General features: G+C 47.8%; 1 protein-coding gene across 2 annotated transcripts in view; it reads left to right on the top strand.

The window, feature by feature from the left end:
* Positions 1 to 13768, top strand: part of LOC124119775 (ubiquitin-like modifier-activating enzyme 5) — a 61830-nt gene that overhangs the window by 9601 nt on the left and 38461 nt on the right. For both annotated transcript variants that reach the window (XM_046482408.2, XM_046482409.2), the window contains exons 3-4: positions 367 to 456; positions 799 to 908. In XM_046482408.2, coding sequence (XP_046338364.1) covers positions 367 to 456; positions 799 to 908 — 200 coding nt within the window. The remainder of the gene's footprint in view (positions 1 to 366; positions 457 to 798; positions 909 to 13768) is intronic.

Raw genomic sequence — 13768 nt, 5'->3', positions numbered from 1 at the left:
ATACCACCTCTTGCACATGCTGTCTGAGGTCACATGTTTCGTACCAACAAAATGGATTGAATGGTCAGACTCTGTGACTTGATTGCATGTCATCGTAGCCCAACGGCATGGATTGAGCCCATAATATGCGTCACTAGATTTTCTGGTCCTGACTCAGTTATTTACAGACCACCATCACATACCTGGAATATTGCTGAGTGCAACATTAAACAACATACAATACTAGCATTAAAATGAACATTTAGGAATCGATGAGTCCATCGATGAGTCCTTATTGTGATGTCCAAAATGTTGAGCCTGAAACATGGAATCAGTTCTAGTCCATGAATGTTAATTGTCAACACTTTTCTTTGTTTTGCCTGAAAGAAAATCCGTGATTTCACTGTGGCTGTTGTTGGTGTTGGTGGAGTTGGGAGTGTGACAGCAGAGATGTTGGCCAGATGTGGCATAGGAAAGGTACTGTGGCAATTATTTACCATGCAATAATTCACCAGGCTCATAGAATGAGAAATATAACTTCAACCCTCAATGTGTACCCCAATAAGTTATAAAGTAATAACAACAAAAAGAGGTCCTAATGGGTGAATGTTTGCTAGCTCTGCTTGAACACAGTCCAGGAAGTCCAGGAGCAACAATAACTTGAGGTAGAGCTAGCTAACATTCACCTGTGTGAACCTCTTTTGTTGTTCCTCAGCTTCTACCGGTACTCTATGACTTGTTCTAATCATCATATGGCTGAACTACTGCTGATGTGGCTATAAATTAACTCACTCATTCACCCTTTTTGTTGTTCCTTAGCTTCTACTATTTGACTACGACAAGGTAGAGCTGGCTAACATGAACAGACTCTTCTATCAGCCAAGCCAGGCTGGTATGAGTAAAGTGGAAGCAGCAGAACGCACACTCAGGTCTGTCACATCTCAGTGTGTCTAGCAGACAGCAGAACACACACTCAGATGGGTGCATGACATCTCCACATGTATAGTAGACAGCAGAACACACACTCAGATTGGTGCATGACATCTCCACGTGTCTGGCAGACAGCGAACACACTCAGATGGGTGCATGACATCTCCATGTGTCTAGTAGACAGCAAAACACACTCAGATGGGTGCATGACATTTCTATGTGCCTAGCAGACAGCAGAACACACACTGAGATGGGTGCATGACATCTCCATGTGTCTAGCAGACAGCAGAACACACACTGAGATGGGTGCATGACATCTCCACGTGTCTAGCAGACAGCAGAACGCACACTCAGATAGGTGCATGACATCTCCACATGTCTAGCATACAGAAGAACACACACTCAGATGGGTGCATGACATCTCCATGTGTCTAGTAGACAGCAGAACACACACTCAGATGGGAGCATGACATCTCCATGTGTCTAGCAGACAGCAGATCACGCACTCAGATGGGTACATGGCATCTCCATGTGTCTAGTAGACAGCAAAACACACTAGGATGGCTGCATGACATCTCCATGTGTCTTGCAGACAGCAGAACACATACTCAGATTGGTGCATGACATCTCCATGTGTCTAGCAGACAACAGAACACACACTCAGATGGGTGCATGACATCTCCATGTGTCTAGTTGACAGCAGAACACACACTGAGATGGGTGCATGACATCTCCACGTGTCTAGCAGACAGCAGAACACACACTCAGATGGTTGCACGACATCTCCACATGTCTAGCAGACAGAAGAACACACACTCAGATGGGTGCATGACATCTCCATGTGTCTAGTAGACAGCAGAACACACACTCAGATGGGAGCATGACATCTCCATGTGTCTTGCAGACAGCAGAACACACACTCAGATGGATGCATGACATCTCCACGTGTCTAGCAGACAGCAGAACACATACTGAGATGGGTGCATGACATCTCCACATGTCTAGCATACAGCAGAACACACACTCAGATGGTTGCATGACATCTCCATGTGTCTAGCAGACAGCAGAACACACACTGAGATGGTTGCACGACATCTCCACATGTCTAGCAGACAGCAGAACACACACTGAGATGGTTGCACGACATCTCCACATGTCTAGCAGACAGCAGAACACACACTCAGATGGTTGCATGACATCTCCACATGTATAGCAGACAGCAGAACACACACTCAGATGGGAGCATGACATCTCCACGTGTCTAGCAGACAGCAGAACACACACTCAGATGGATGCATGACATCTCCATGTGTCTAGCAGACAGCAGAACACATACTCAGATGGGTGCATGACATCTCCATGTGTCTAGCAGACAGCAGAACACATACTCAGATGGGTGCATGACATTTCAACGTGTCTAGTAGACAGCAGAACACACACTGAGATGGGTGCATGACATCTCCATGTGTCTAGTAGACAGCAAAACACACTCAGAATGGTGCATGACATCTCCATGTGTCTAGCAGACAGCAGAACGCACACTCAGATAGGTGCATGACATCTCCATGTGTCTAGCAGACAGCAGAACACACACTCAGATGGGTGCATGACATTTCTATGTGTCTAGTAGACAGCAGAACACACACTCAGATGGGTGCATGACATCTCCATGTGTCTAGTAGACAGCAAAACACACTCAGAATGGTGCATGACATCTCCATGTGTCTAGCAGACAGCAGAACGCACACTCAGATAGGTGCATGACATCTCCATGTGTCTAGCAGACAGCAGAACACACACTCAGATGGGTGCATGACATTTCTATGTGTCTAGTAGACAGCAGAACACACACTCAGATGGGTGCATGACATCTCCACGTGTCTAGCAGCCAGCAGAACACACACTCAGATGGGTGCATGACATCTCCATGTGTCTAGTAGACAGCAAAACACACTCAGATGGGTGCATGACATCTCCATGTGTTAAGCAGACAGCAGAACACACACTCAGATGGGTGCATGACATCTCAACGTGTCTAGCAGACAGCAGAACACACACTCAGATAGATGCATGACATCTCCATGTGTCTAGCAGACAGCAGATCACGCACTCAGATGGGTACATGGCATCTCCATGTGTCTAGTAGACAGCAAAACACACTAGGATGGCTGCATGACATCTCCATGTGTCTTGCAGACAGCAGAACACATACTCAGATTGGTGCATGACATCTCCATGTGTCTAGCAGACAACAGAACACACACTCAGATGGGTGCATGACATCTCCATGTGTCTAGTAGCCAGCAGAACACATACTCAGATGGGTGCATGACATCTCCATGTGTCTAGTAGACAGCAGAACACATACTCTGATGGGTGCATGACATCTCCATGTGTCTAGCAGACAGCAGAACACACACTGAGATGGGTGCATGACATCTCAGTGTGTCTAGTAGACAGCAGAACACACACTCAGATGGGTGCATATCATCTCCACGTGTTTAGCAGACAGCAGAACACACACTCAGATGTGTGCATGACATCTCCATGTGTCTAGTAGACACCAGAACACACACTCAGATTGGTGCATAACATCTCCACATGTCTAGGAGACGGCAAAACACACTCAGATGGGTGCATGATATCTCCATGTGTCTAGCAGACAGCAGAACACATACTCAGATGGGTGCATGACATCTGCATTTGTCTAGTAGACAGCAGAACACACACTCAGATGGGTGCATGACATCTCCACGTGTCTAGCAGACAGCAGAACACATACTGAGATGGGTGCATGACATCTCCACATGTCTAGCATACAGCAGAACACACACTCAGATGGTTGCATGACATCTCCATGTGTCTAGCAGACAGCAGAACACACACTGAGATGGTTGCACGACATCTCCACATGTCTAGCAGACAGCAGAACACACACTGAGATGGTTGCACGACATCTCCACATGTCTAGCAGACAGCAGAACACACACTCAGATGGTTGCATGACATCTCCACATGTATAGCAGACAGCAGAACACACACTCAGATGGGAGCATGACATCTCCACGTGTCTAGCAGACAGCAGAACACACACTCAGATGGATGCATGACATCTCCATGTGTCTAGCAGACAGCAGAACACATACTCAGATGGGTGCATGACATCTCCATGTGTCTAGCAGACAGCAGAACACATACTCAGATGGGTGCATGACATTTCAACGTGTCTAGTAGACAGCAGAACACACACTGAGATGGGTGCATGACATCTCCATGTGTCTAGTAGACAGCAAAACACACTCAGAATGGTGCATGACATCTCCATGTGTCTAGCAGACAGCAGAACGCACACTCAGATAGGTGCATGACATCTCCATGTGTCTAGCAGACAGCAGAACACACACTCAGATGGGTGCATGACATTTCTATGTGTCTAGTAGACAGCAGAACACACACTCAGATGGGTGCATGACATCTCCATGTGTCTAGTAGACAGCAAAACACACTCAGAATGGTGCATGACATCTCCATGTGTCTAGCAGACAGCAGAACGCACACTCAGATAGGTGCATGACATCTCCATGTGTCTAGCAGACAGCAGAACACACACTCAGATGGGTGCATGACATTTCTATGTGTCTAGTAGACAGCAGAACACACACTCAGATGGGTGCATGACATCTCCACGTGTCTAGCAGCCAGCAGAACACACACTCAGATGGGTGCATGACATCTCCATGTGTCTAGTAGACAGCAAAACACACTCAGATGGGTGCATGACATCTCCATGTGTTAAGCAGACAGCAGAACACACACTCAGATGGGTGCATGACATCTCAACGTGTCTAGCAGACAGCAGAACACACACTCAGATAGATGCATGACATCTCCATGTGTCTAGCAGACAGCAGATCACGCACTCAGATGGGTACATGGCATCTCCATGTGTCTAGTAGACAGCAAAACACACTAGGATGGCTGCATGACATCTCCATGTGTCTTGCAGACAGCAGAACACATACTCAGATTGGTGCATGACATCTCCATGTGTCTAGCAGACAACAGAACACACACTCAGATGGGTGCATGACATCTCCATGTGTCTAGTAGCCAGCAGAACACATACTCAGATGGGTGCATGACATCTCCATGTGTCTAGTAGACAGCAGAACACATACTCTGATGGGTGCATGACATCTCCATGTGTCTAGCAGACAGCAGAACACACACTGAGATGGGTGCATGACATCTCTGTGTGTCTAGTAGACAGCAGAACACACACTCAGATGGGTGCATATCATCTCCACGTGTTTAGCAGACAGCAGAACACACACTCAGATGTGTGCATGACATCTCCATGTGTCTAGTAGACACCAGAACACACACTCAGATTGGTGCATAACATCTCCACATGTCTAGGAGACGGCAAAACACACTCAGATGGGTGCATGATATCTCCATGTGTCTAGCAGACAGCAGAACACATACTCAGATGGGTGCATGACATCTGCATTTGTCTAGAAGACAGCAGAACACACACTCAGATTGGTGCATGACATCTCCATGCGTCTAGTAGACAGCAGAACACATACTCAGATGGGTGCATGACATCTCCATGTGTCTAGTAGACAGCAAAACACACTCAGATGGGTGCATGACATCTCCATGTGTTAAGCAGACAGCAGAACACACACTCAGATGGGTGCATGACATCTCAACGTGTCTAGCAGACAGCAGAACACACACTCAGATAGATGCATGACATCTCCATGTGTCTAGCAGACAGCAGATCACGCACTCAGATGGGTACCTGGCATCTCCATGTGTCTAGTAGACAGCAAAACACACTAGGATGGCTGCATGACATCTCCATGTGTCTTGCAGACAGCAGAACACATACTCAGATTGGTGCATGACATCTCCATGTGTCTAGCAGACAACAGAACACACACTCAGATGGGTGCATGACATCTCCATGTGTCTAGTAGCCAGCAGAACACATACTCAGATGGGTGCATGACATCTCCACGTATCTAGCAGACAGCAGAACACACACTCAGATGGGTGCATGACATCTCCATGTGTCTAGCAGGCAGCAGGAAACATTCAGATGGGATCATGACATCTCCATGTGTCTAGCAGACAGCAGAACACACACTGAGATGGGTGCATGACATCTCCATGTGTCTAGCAGACAGAAGAACACACACTCAGATGGGTGCATGACATCTCCATGTGTCTAGTAGACAGCAGAACACACACTCAGATGGGAGCATGACATCTCCATGTGTCTAGCAGACAGCAGAACACACACTCAGATGGATGCATGACATCTCCATGTGTCTAGTAGACAGCAAAACACACTCAGATGGGTGCATGACATCTCCATGTGTTAAGCAGACAGCAGATCACGCACTCAGATGGGTGCATGACATCTCCATGCGTCTAGTAGACAGCAGAACACATACTCAGATGGGTGCATGACATCTCCATGTGTCTAGTAGACAGCAAAACACACTCAGATGGGTGCATGACATTTCTATGTGCCTAGCAGACAGCAGAACACACACTGAGATGGGTGCATGACATCTCCATGTGTCTAACAGACAGAAGAACACACACTCAGATGGGTGCATGACATCTCCATGTGTCTAGTAGACAGCAGAACACACACTCAGATGGGAGCATGACATCTCCATGTGTCTAGCAGACAGCAGAACACACACTCAGATGGATGCATGACATCTCCATGTGTCTAGTAGACAGCAAAACACACTCAGATGGGTGCATGACATCTCCATGTGTTAAGCAGACAGCAGAACACACACTCAGATGGGTGCATGACATCTCAACGTGTCTAGCAGACAGCAGAACACACACTCAGATAGATGCATGACATCTCCATGTGTCTAGCAGACAGCAGATCACGCACTCAGATGGGTACATGGCATCTCCATGTGTCTAGTAGACAGCAAAACACACTAGGATGGCTGCATGACATCTCCATGTGTCTTGCAGACAGCAGAACACATACTCAGATGGGTGCATGACATCTCCATGTGTCTAGCAGACAACAGAACACACACTCAGATGGGTGCATGACATCTCCATGTGTCTAGTTGACAGCAGAACACACACTGAGATGGGTGCATGACATCTCCACGTGTCTAGCAGACAGCAGAACACACACTCAGATGGTTGCACGACATCTCCACATGTCTAGCAGACAGAAGAACACACACTCAGATGGGTGCATGACATCTCCATGTGTCTAGTAGACAGCAGAACACACACTCAGATGGGAGCATGACATCTCCATGTGTCTAGCAGACAGCAGAACACACACTCAGATGGATGCATGACATCTCCACGTGTCTAGCAGACAGCAGAACACATACTGAGATGTGTGCATGACATCTCCATGTGTCTAGCAGACAGCAGAACACACACTGAGATTGGTGCATGACATCTCCACGTGTCTAGCAGACAGCAGAACACACACTGAGATGGTTGCACGACATCTCCACATGTCTAGCAGACAGCAGAACACACACTGAGATGGTTGCACGACATCTCCACATGTCTAGCAGACAGCAGAACACACACTCAGATGGTTGCATGACATCTCCACATGTATAGCAGACAGCAGAACACACACTCAGATGGGAGCATGACATCTCCACGTGTCTAGCAGACAGCAGAACACACACTCAGATGGATGCATGACATCTCCATGTGTCTAGCAGACAGCAGAACACATACTCAGATGGGTGCATGACATCTCCATGTGTCTAGCAGACAGCAGAACACATACTCAGATGGGTGCATGACATTTCAACGTGTCTAGTAGACAGCAGAACACACACTGAGATGGGTGCATGACATCTCCATGTGTCTAGTAGACAGCAAAACACACTCAGAATGGTGCATGACATCTCCATGTGTCTAGCAGACAGCAGAACGCACACTCAGATAGGTGCATGACATCTCCATGTGTCTAGGAGACAGCAGAACACACATTCAAATGGGTGCATGACATTTCTATGTGTCTAGTAGACAGCAGAACACACACTCAGATGGGTGGATGACATCTCCATGTGTCTAGTAGACAGCAAAACACACTCAGAATGGTGCATGACATCTCCATGTGTCTAGCAGACAGCAGAACGCACACTCAGATAGGTGCATGACATCTCCATGTGTCTAGCAGACAGCAGAACACACACTCAGATGGGTGCATGACATTTCTATGTGTCTAGTAGACAGCAGAACACACACTCAGATGGGTGCATGACATCTCCACGTGTCTAGCAGCCAGCAGAACACACACTCAGATGGGTGCATGACATCTCCATGTGTCTAGTAGACAGCAAAACACACTCAGATGGGTGCATGACATCTCCATGTGTTAAGAAGACAGCAGAACACACACTCAGATGGGTGCATGACATCTCAACGTGTCTAGCAGACAGCAGAACACACACTCAGATAGATGCATGACATCTCCATGTGTCTAGCAGACAGCAGATCACGCACTCAGATGGGTACATGGCATCTCCATGTGTCTAGTAGACAGCAAAACACACTAGGATGGCTGCATGACATCTCCATGTGTCTTGCAGACAGCAGAACACATACTCAGATTGGTGCATGACATCTCCATGTGTCTAGCAGACAACAGAACACACACTCAGATGGGTGCATGACATCTCCATGTGTCTAGTAGCCAGCAGAACACATACTCAGATGGGTGCATGACATCTCCACGTATCTAGCAGACAGCAGAACACACACTCAGATGGGTGCATGACATCTCCATGTGTCTAGCAGGCAGCAGGAAACATTCAGATGGGAGCATGACATCTCCATGTGTCTAGCAGACAGCAGAACACACACTGAGATGGGTGCATGACATCTGAGTGTGTCTAGTAGACAGCAGAACACACACTCAGATGGGTGCATATCATCTCCACGTGTTTAGCAGACAGCAGAACACACACTCAGATGTGTGCATGACATCTCCATGTGTGTAGTAGACACCAGAACACACACTCAGATGGGTGCATAACATCTCCACATGTCTAGGAGACGGCAAAACACACTCAGATGGGTGCATGATATCTCCATGTGTCTAGCAGACAGCAGAACACATACTCAGATGGGTGCATGACATCTGCATGTGTCTAGGAGACAGCAGAACACACACTCAGATGGGTGCATGACATCTCCATGCGTCTAGTAGACAGCAGAACACATACTCAGATGGGTGCATGACATCTCCATGTGTCTAGTAGACAGCAAAACACACTCAGATGGGTGCATGACATCTCCATGTGTTAAGCAGACAGCAGAACACACACTCAGATGGGTGCATGACATCTCAACGTGTCTAGCAGACAGCAGAACACACACTCAGATAGATGCATGACATCTCCATGTGTCTAGCAGACAGCAGATCACGCACTCAGATGGGTACATGGCATCTCCATGTGTCTAGTAGACAGCAAAACACACTAGGATGGCTGCATGACATCTCCATGTGTCTTGCAGACAACAGAACACATACTCAGATGGGTGCATGACATCTCCATGTATCTAGTAGCCAGCAGAACACATACTCAGATGGGTGCATGACATCTCCATGTATCTAGCAGACAGCAGAACACACACTCAGATGGGTGCATGACATCTCCATGTGTCTAGCAGACAGCAGGACACATTCAGATGGGAGCATGACATCTCCATGTGTCTAGCAGACAGCAGAACACACACTGAGATGGGTGCATGGCATCTCAGTGTGTCTAGTAGACAGCAGAACACACACTGAGATGGGTGTATGACGTCTCCACGTGTCTAGCAGACAGCAGAACACACACTCAGATGGGTGCATGACATCTCCATGTGTCCCCTAAACTGCCACACACTCAGAATGGTGCAAGACATCTCCATGTGTCTCCTAAACTGCCACACACTCAGATGGGTGCATAACATCTCCATGTGTCTTGTAGACAGAAAACACACTGAGAATGGTACCTGACATCTCCATGTGTCTAGTTGACAGCAGAACACACACTCAGAATGGTGCCTGACATCTCCATGTGTCCCCTAGACTGCCACACACTCAGAATGGTGCAAGACATCTCCATGTGTCTCCTAAACTGCCACACACTCAGAATGGTGCAAGACATCTCCACGTGTCTAGCAGACAGCAGAACAAACACTGAGATTGGTACATGACATCTCCACATATCTAGCAGACAGCAGAACACACACTCAGATGGGTGCATGACATCTCCATGTGTCTAGCAGACAGCAGAACACACATTGAGATGGGTGCATGACATCTCCATGTGTCTAGCAGACAGCAGAACACATTCTCAGATGGGTGCATGACATCTCCATGTGTCTTGTAGCCAGCAGAACACACACTGAGATGGGTGCATGACATCTCCACGTGTCTAGCAGACAGCGAACACACACTGAGATGGGTGTATGACATCTCCACGTGTCTAGCAGACAGCGAACCCACACTGAGATTGGTGTATGACATCTCCATGTGTCTTGTAGCCAGCAGAACACACACTGAGATGGGTGCATGACATCTCCATGTGTCTAGGACATAGCAAAACACACTCAGATGGGTACATGATATCTCCATGTGTCTTGGAGACAGCAGAACACACACTGAGATGGGTGCATGACATCTCCATGTGTCTAGCAGACAGCAGAACACACACTCAGAATGGTGCCTGACATCTCCATGTGTCCCCTAGACTGCCACACACTCAGAATGATGCAAGACATCTCCATGTGTCTCCTAAACTGCCACACACTCAGAATGGTGCAAGACATCTCCATGTGTCTCCTAAACTGCCACATACTGAGATGGGTGCATGACATCTCCACGTGTCTAGCAGACAGCAGAACAAACACTGAGATTGGTACATGACATCTCCACATGTCTAGCAGACAGCAGAACACATACTCAGATGGGTGCATGACATCTCCATGTGTCTTATAGCCAGCAGAAGACACACTGAGATGGGTGCATGACATCTCCACGTGTCTAGCAGACAGCGAACACACACTGAGATGGGTGTATGACATCTCCACGTGTCTAGCAGACAGCAGAACACACACTGAGATGGGTGTATGACATCTCCATGTGTCTTGTAGCCAGCAGAACACACACTGAGATGGGTGCATGACATCTCCACGTGTCTAGCAGACAGCAGAACACACACTGAGATGGGTGTATGACATCTCCACGTGTCTAGCAGACAGCGAACACACACTGAGATGGGTGTATGACATCTCCACATGTCTAGCAGACAGGAGAACACACACTGAGATGGGTGTATGACATCTCCATGTGTCTTGTAGCCAGCAGAACACACACTGAGATGGGTGCATGACATCTCCACGTGTCTAGCAGACAGCAGAACACACACTGAGATGGGTGTATGACGTCTCCACGTGTCTAGCAGACAGCAGAACACACACTCAGATGGGTGCATGACATCTCCATGTGCCCCTAGACTGCCACACACTCAGAATGGTGCAAGACATCTCCATGTGTCTCCTAAACTGCCACACACTCAGATGGGTGCATAACATCTCCATGTGTCTTGTAGACAGAAAACACACTCAGAATGGTACCTGACATCTCCATGTGTCTAGTTGACAGCAGAACACACACTCAGAATGTTGCCTGACATCTCCATGTGTCCCCTAGACTGCCACACACTCAGAATGATGCAATACATCTCCATGTGTCTCCTAAACTGCCACACACTCAGAATGGTGCAAGACATCTCCACGTGTCTAGCAGACAGCAGAACAAACACTGAGATTGGTACATGACATCTCCACATATCTAGCAGACAGCAGAACACACACTCAGATGGGTGCATGACATCTCCATGTGTCTAGCAGACAGCAGAACACACATTGAGATGGGTGCATGACATCTCCATGTGTCTAGCAGACAGCAGAACACATTCTCAGATGGGTGCATGACATCTCCATGTGTCTTGTAGCCAGCAGAACACACACTGAGATGGGTGCATGACATCTCCACGTGTCTAGCAGACAGCGAACACACACTGAGATGGGTGTATGACATCTCCACGTGTCTAGCAGACAGCGAACCCACACTGAGATTGGTGTATGACATCTCCATGTGTCTTGTAGCCAGCAGAACACACACTGAGATGGGTGCATGACATCTCCATGTGTCTAGGACATAGCAAAACACACTCAGATGGGTACATGATATCTCCATGTGTCTTGGAGACAGCAGAACACACACTGAGATGGGTGCATGACATCTCCATGTGTCTAGCAGACAGCAGAACACACACTCAGAATGGTGCCTGACATCTCCATGTGTCCCCTAGACTGCCACACACTCAGAATGGTGCAAGACATCTCCATGTGTCTCCTAAACTGCCACACACTCAGAATGGTGCAAGACATCTCCATGTGTCTCCTAAACTGCCACATACTGAGATGGGTGCATGACATCTCCACGTGTCTAGCAGACAGCAGAACAAACACTGAGATTGGTACATGACATCTCCACATGTCTAGCAGACAGCAGAACACACACTCAGATGGGTGCATGACATCTCCACGTGTCTAGCAGACAGCAGAACAAACACTGAGATTGGTACATGACATCTCCACATGTCTAGCAGACAGCAGAACACATACTCAGATGGGTGCATGACATCTCCATGTGTCTTGTAGCCAGCAGAAGACACACTGAGATGGGTGCATGACATCTCCACGTGTCTAGCAGACAGCGAACACACACTGAGATGGGTGTATGACATCTCCACGTGTCTAGCAGACAGCGAACACACACTGAGATGGGTGTATGACATCTCCATGTGTCTTGTAGCCAGCAGAACACACACTGAGATGGGTGCATGACATCTCCACGTGTCTAGCAGACAGCGAACACACACTGAGATGGGTGTATGACATCTCCACATGTCTAGCAGACAGGAGAACACACACTGAGATGGGTGTATGACATCTCCATGTGTCTTGTAGCCAGCAGAACACACACTGAGATGGGTGCATGACATCTCCACGTGTCTAGCAGACAGCAGAACACACACTGAGATGGGTGTATGACGTCTCCACGTGTCTAGCAGACAGCAGAACACACACTCAGATGGGTGCATGACATCTCCATGTGCCCCTAGACTGCCACACACTCAGAATGGTGCAAGACATCTCCATGTGTCTCCTAAACTGCCACACACTCAGATGGGTGCATAACATCTCCATGTGTCTTGTAGACAGAAAACACACTCAGAATGGTACCTGACATCTCCATGTGTCTAGTTGACAGCAGAACACACACTCAGAATGTTGCCTGACATCTCCATGTGTCCCCTAGACTGCCACACACTCAGAATGATGCAAGACATCTCCATGTGTCTCCTAAACTGCCACACACTCAGAATGGTGCAAGACATCTCCACGTGTCTAGCAGACAGCAGAACAAACACTGAGATTGGTACATGACATCTCCACATATCTAGCAGACAGCAGAACACACACTCAGATGGGTGCATGACATCTCCATGTGTCTAGCAGACAGCAGAACACACATTGAGATGGGTGCATGACATCTCCATGTGTCTAGCAGACAGCAGAACACATTCTCAGATGGGTGCATGACATCTCCATGTGTCTAGTAGCCAGCAGAACACACACTGAGATGGGTGCATGACATCTCCACGTGTCTAGCAGACAGCGAACACACACTGAGATGGGTGTATGACATCTCCACGTGTCTAGCAGACAGCGAACCCACACTGAGATTGGTGTATGACATCTCCAT

Source organism: Haliotis rufescens, unplaced genomic scaffold, assembly GCF_023055435.1.
Source record: "Haliotis rufescens isolate VD_foot unplaced genomic scaffold, xgHalRufe1.0.p SCAF_4, whole genome shotgun sequence".
Taxonomy (NCBI): Eukaryota; Metazoa; Mollusca; class Gastropoda; order Lepetellida; family Haliotidae; genus Haliotis; species Haliotis rufescens.
The sequence above is the reverse complement of the archived record's forward strand: the minus strand, read 5'-3'. Positions and strand labels throughout refer to the sequence as shown.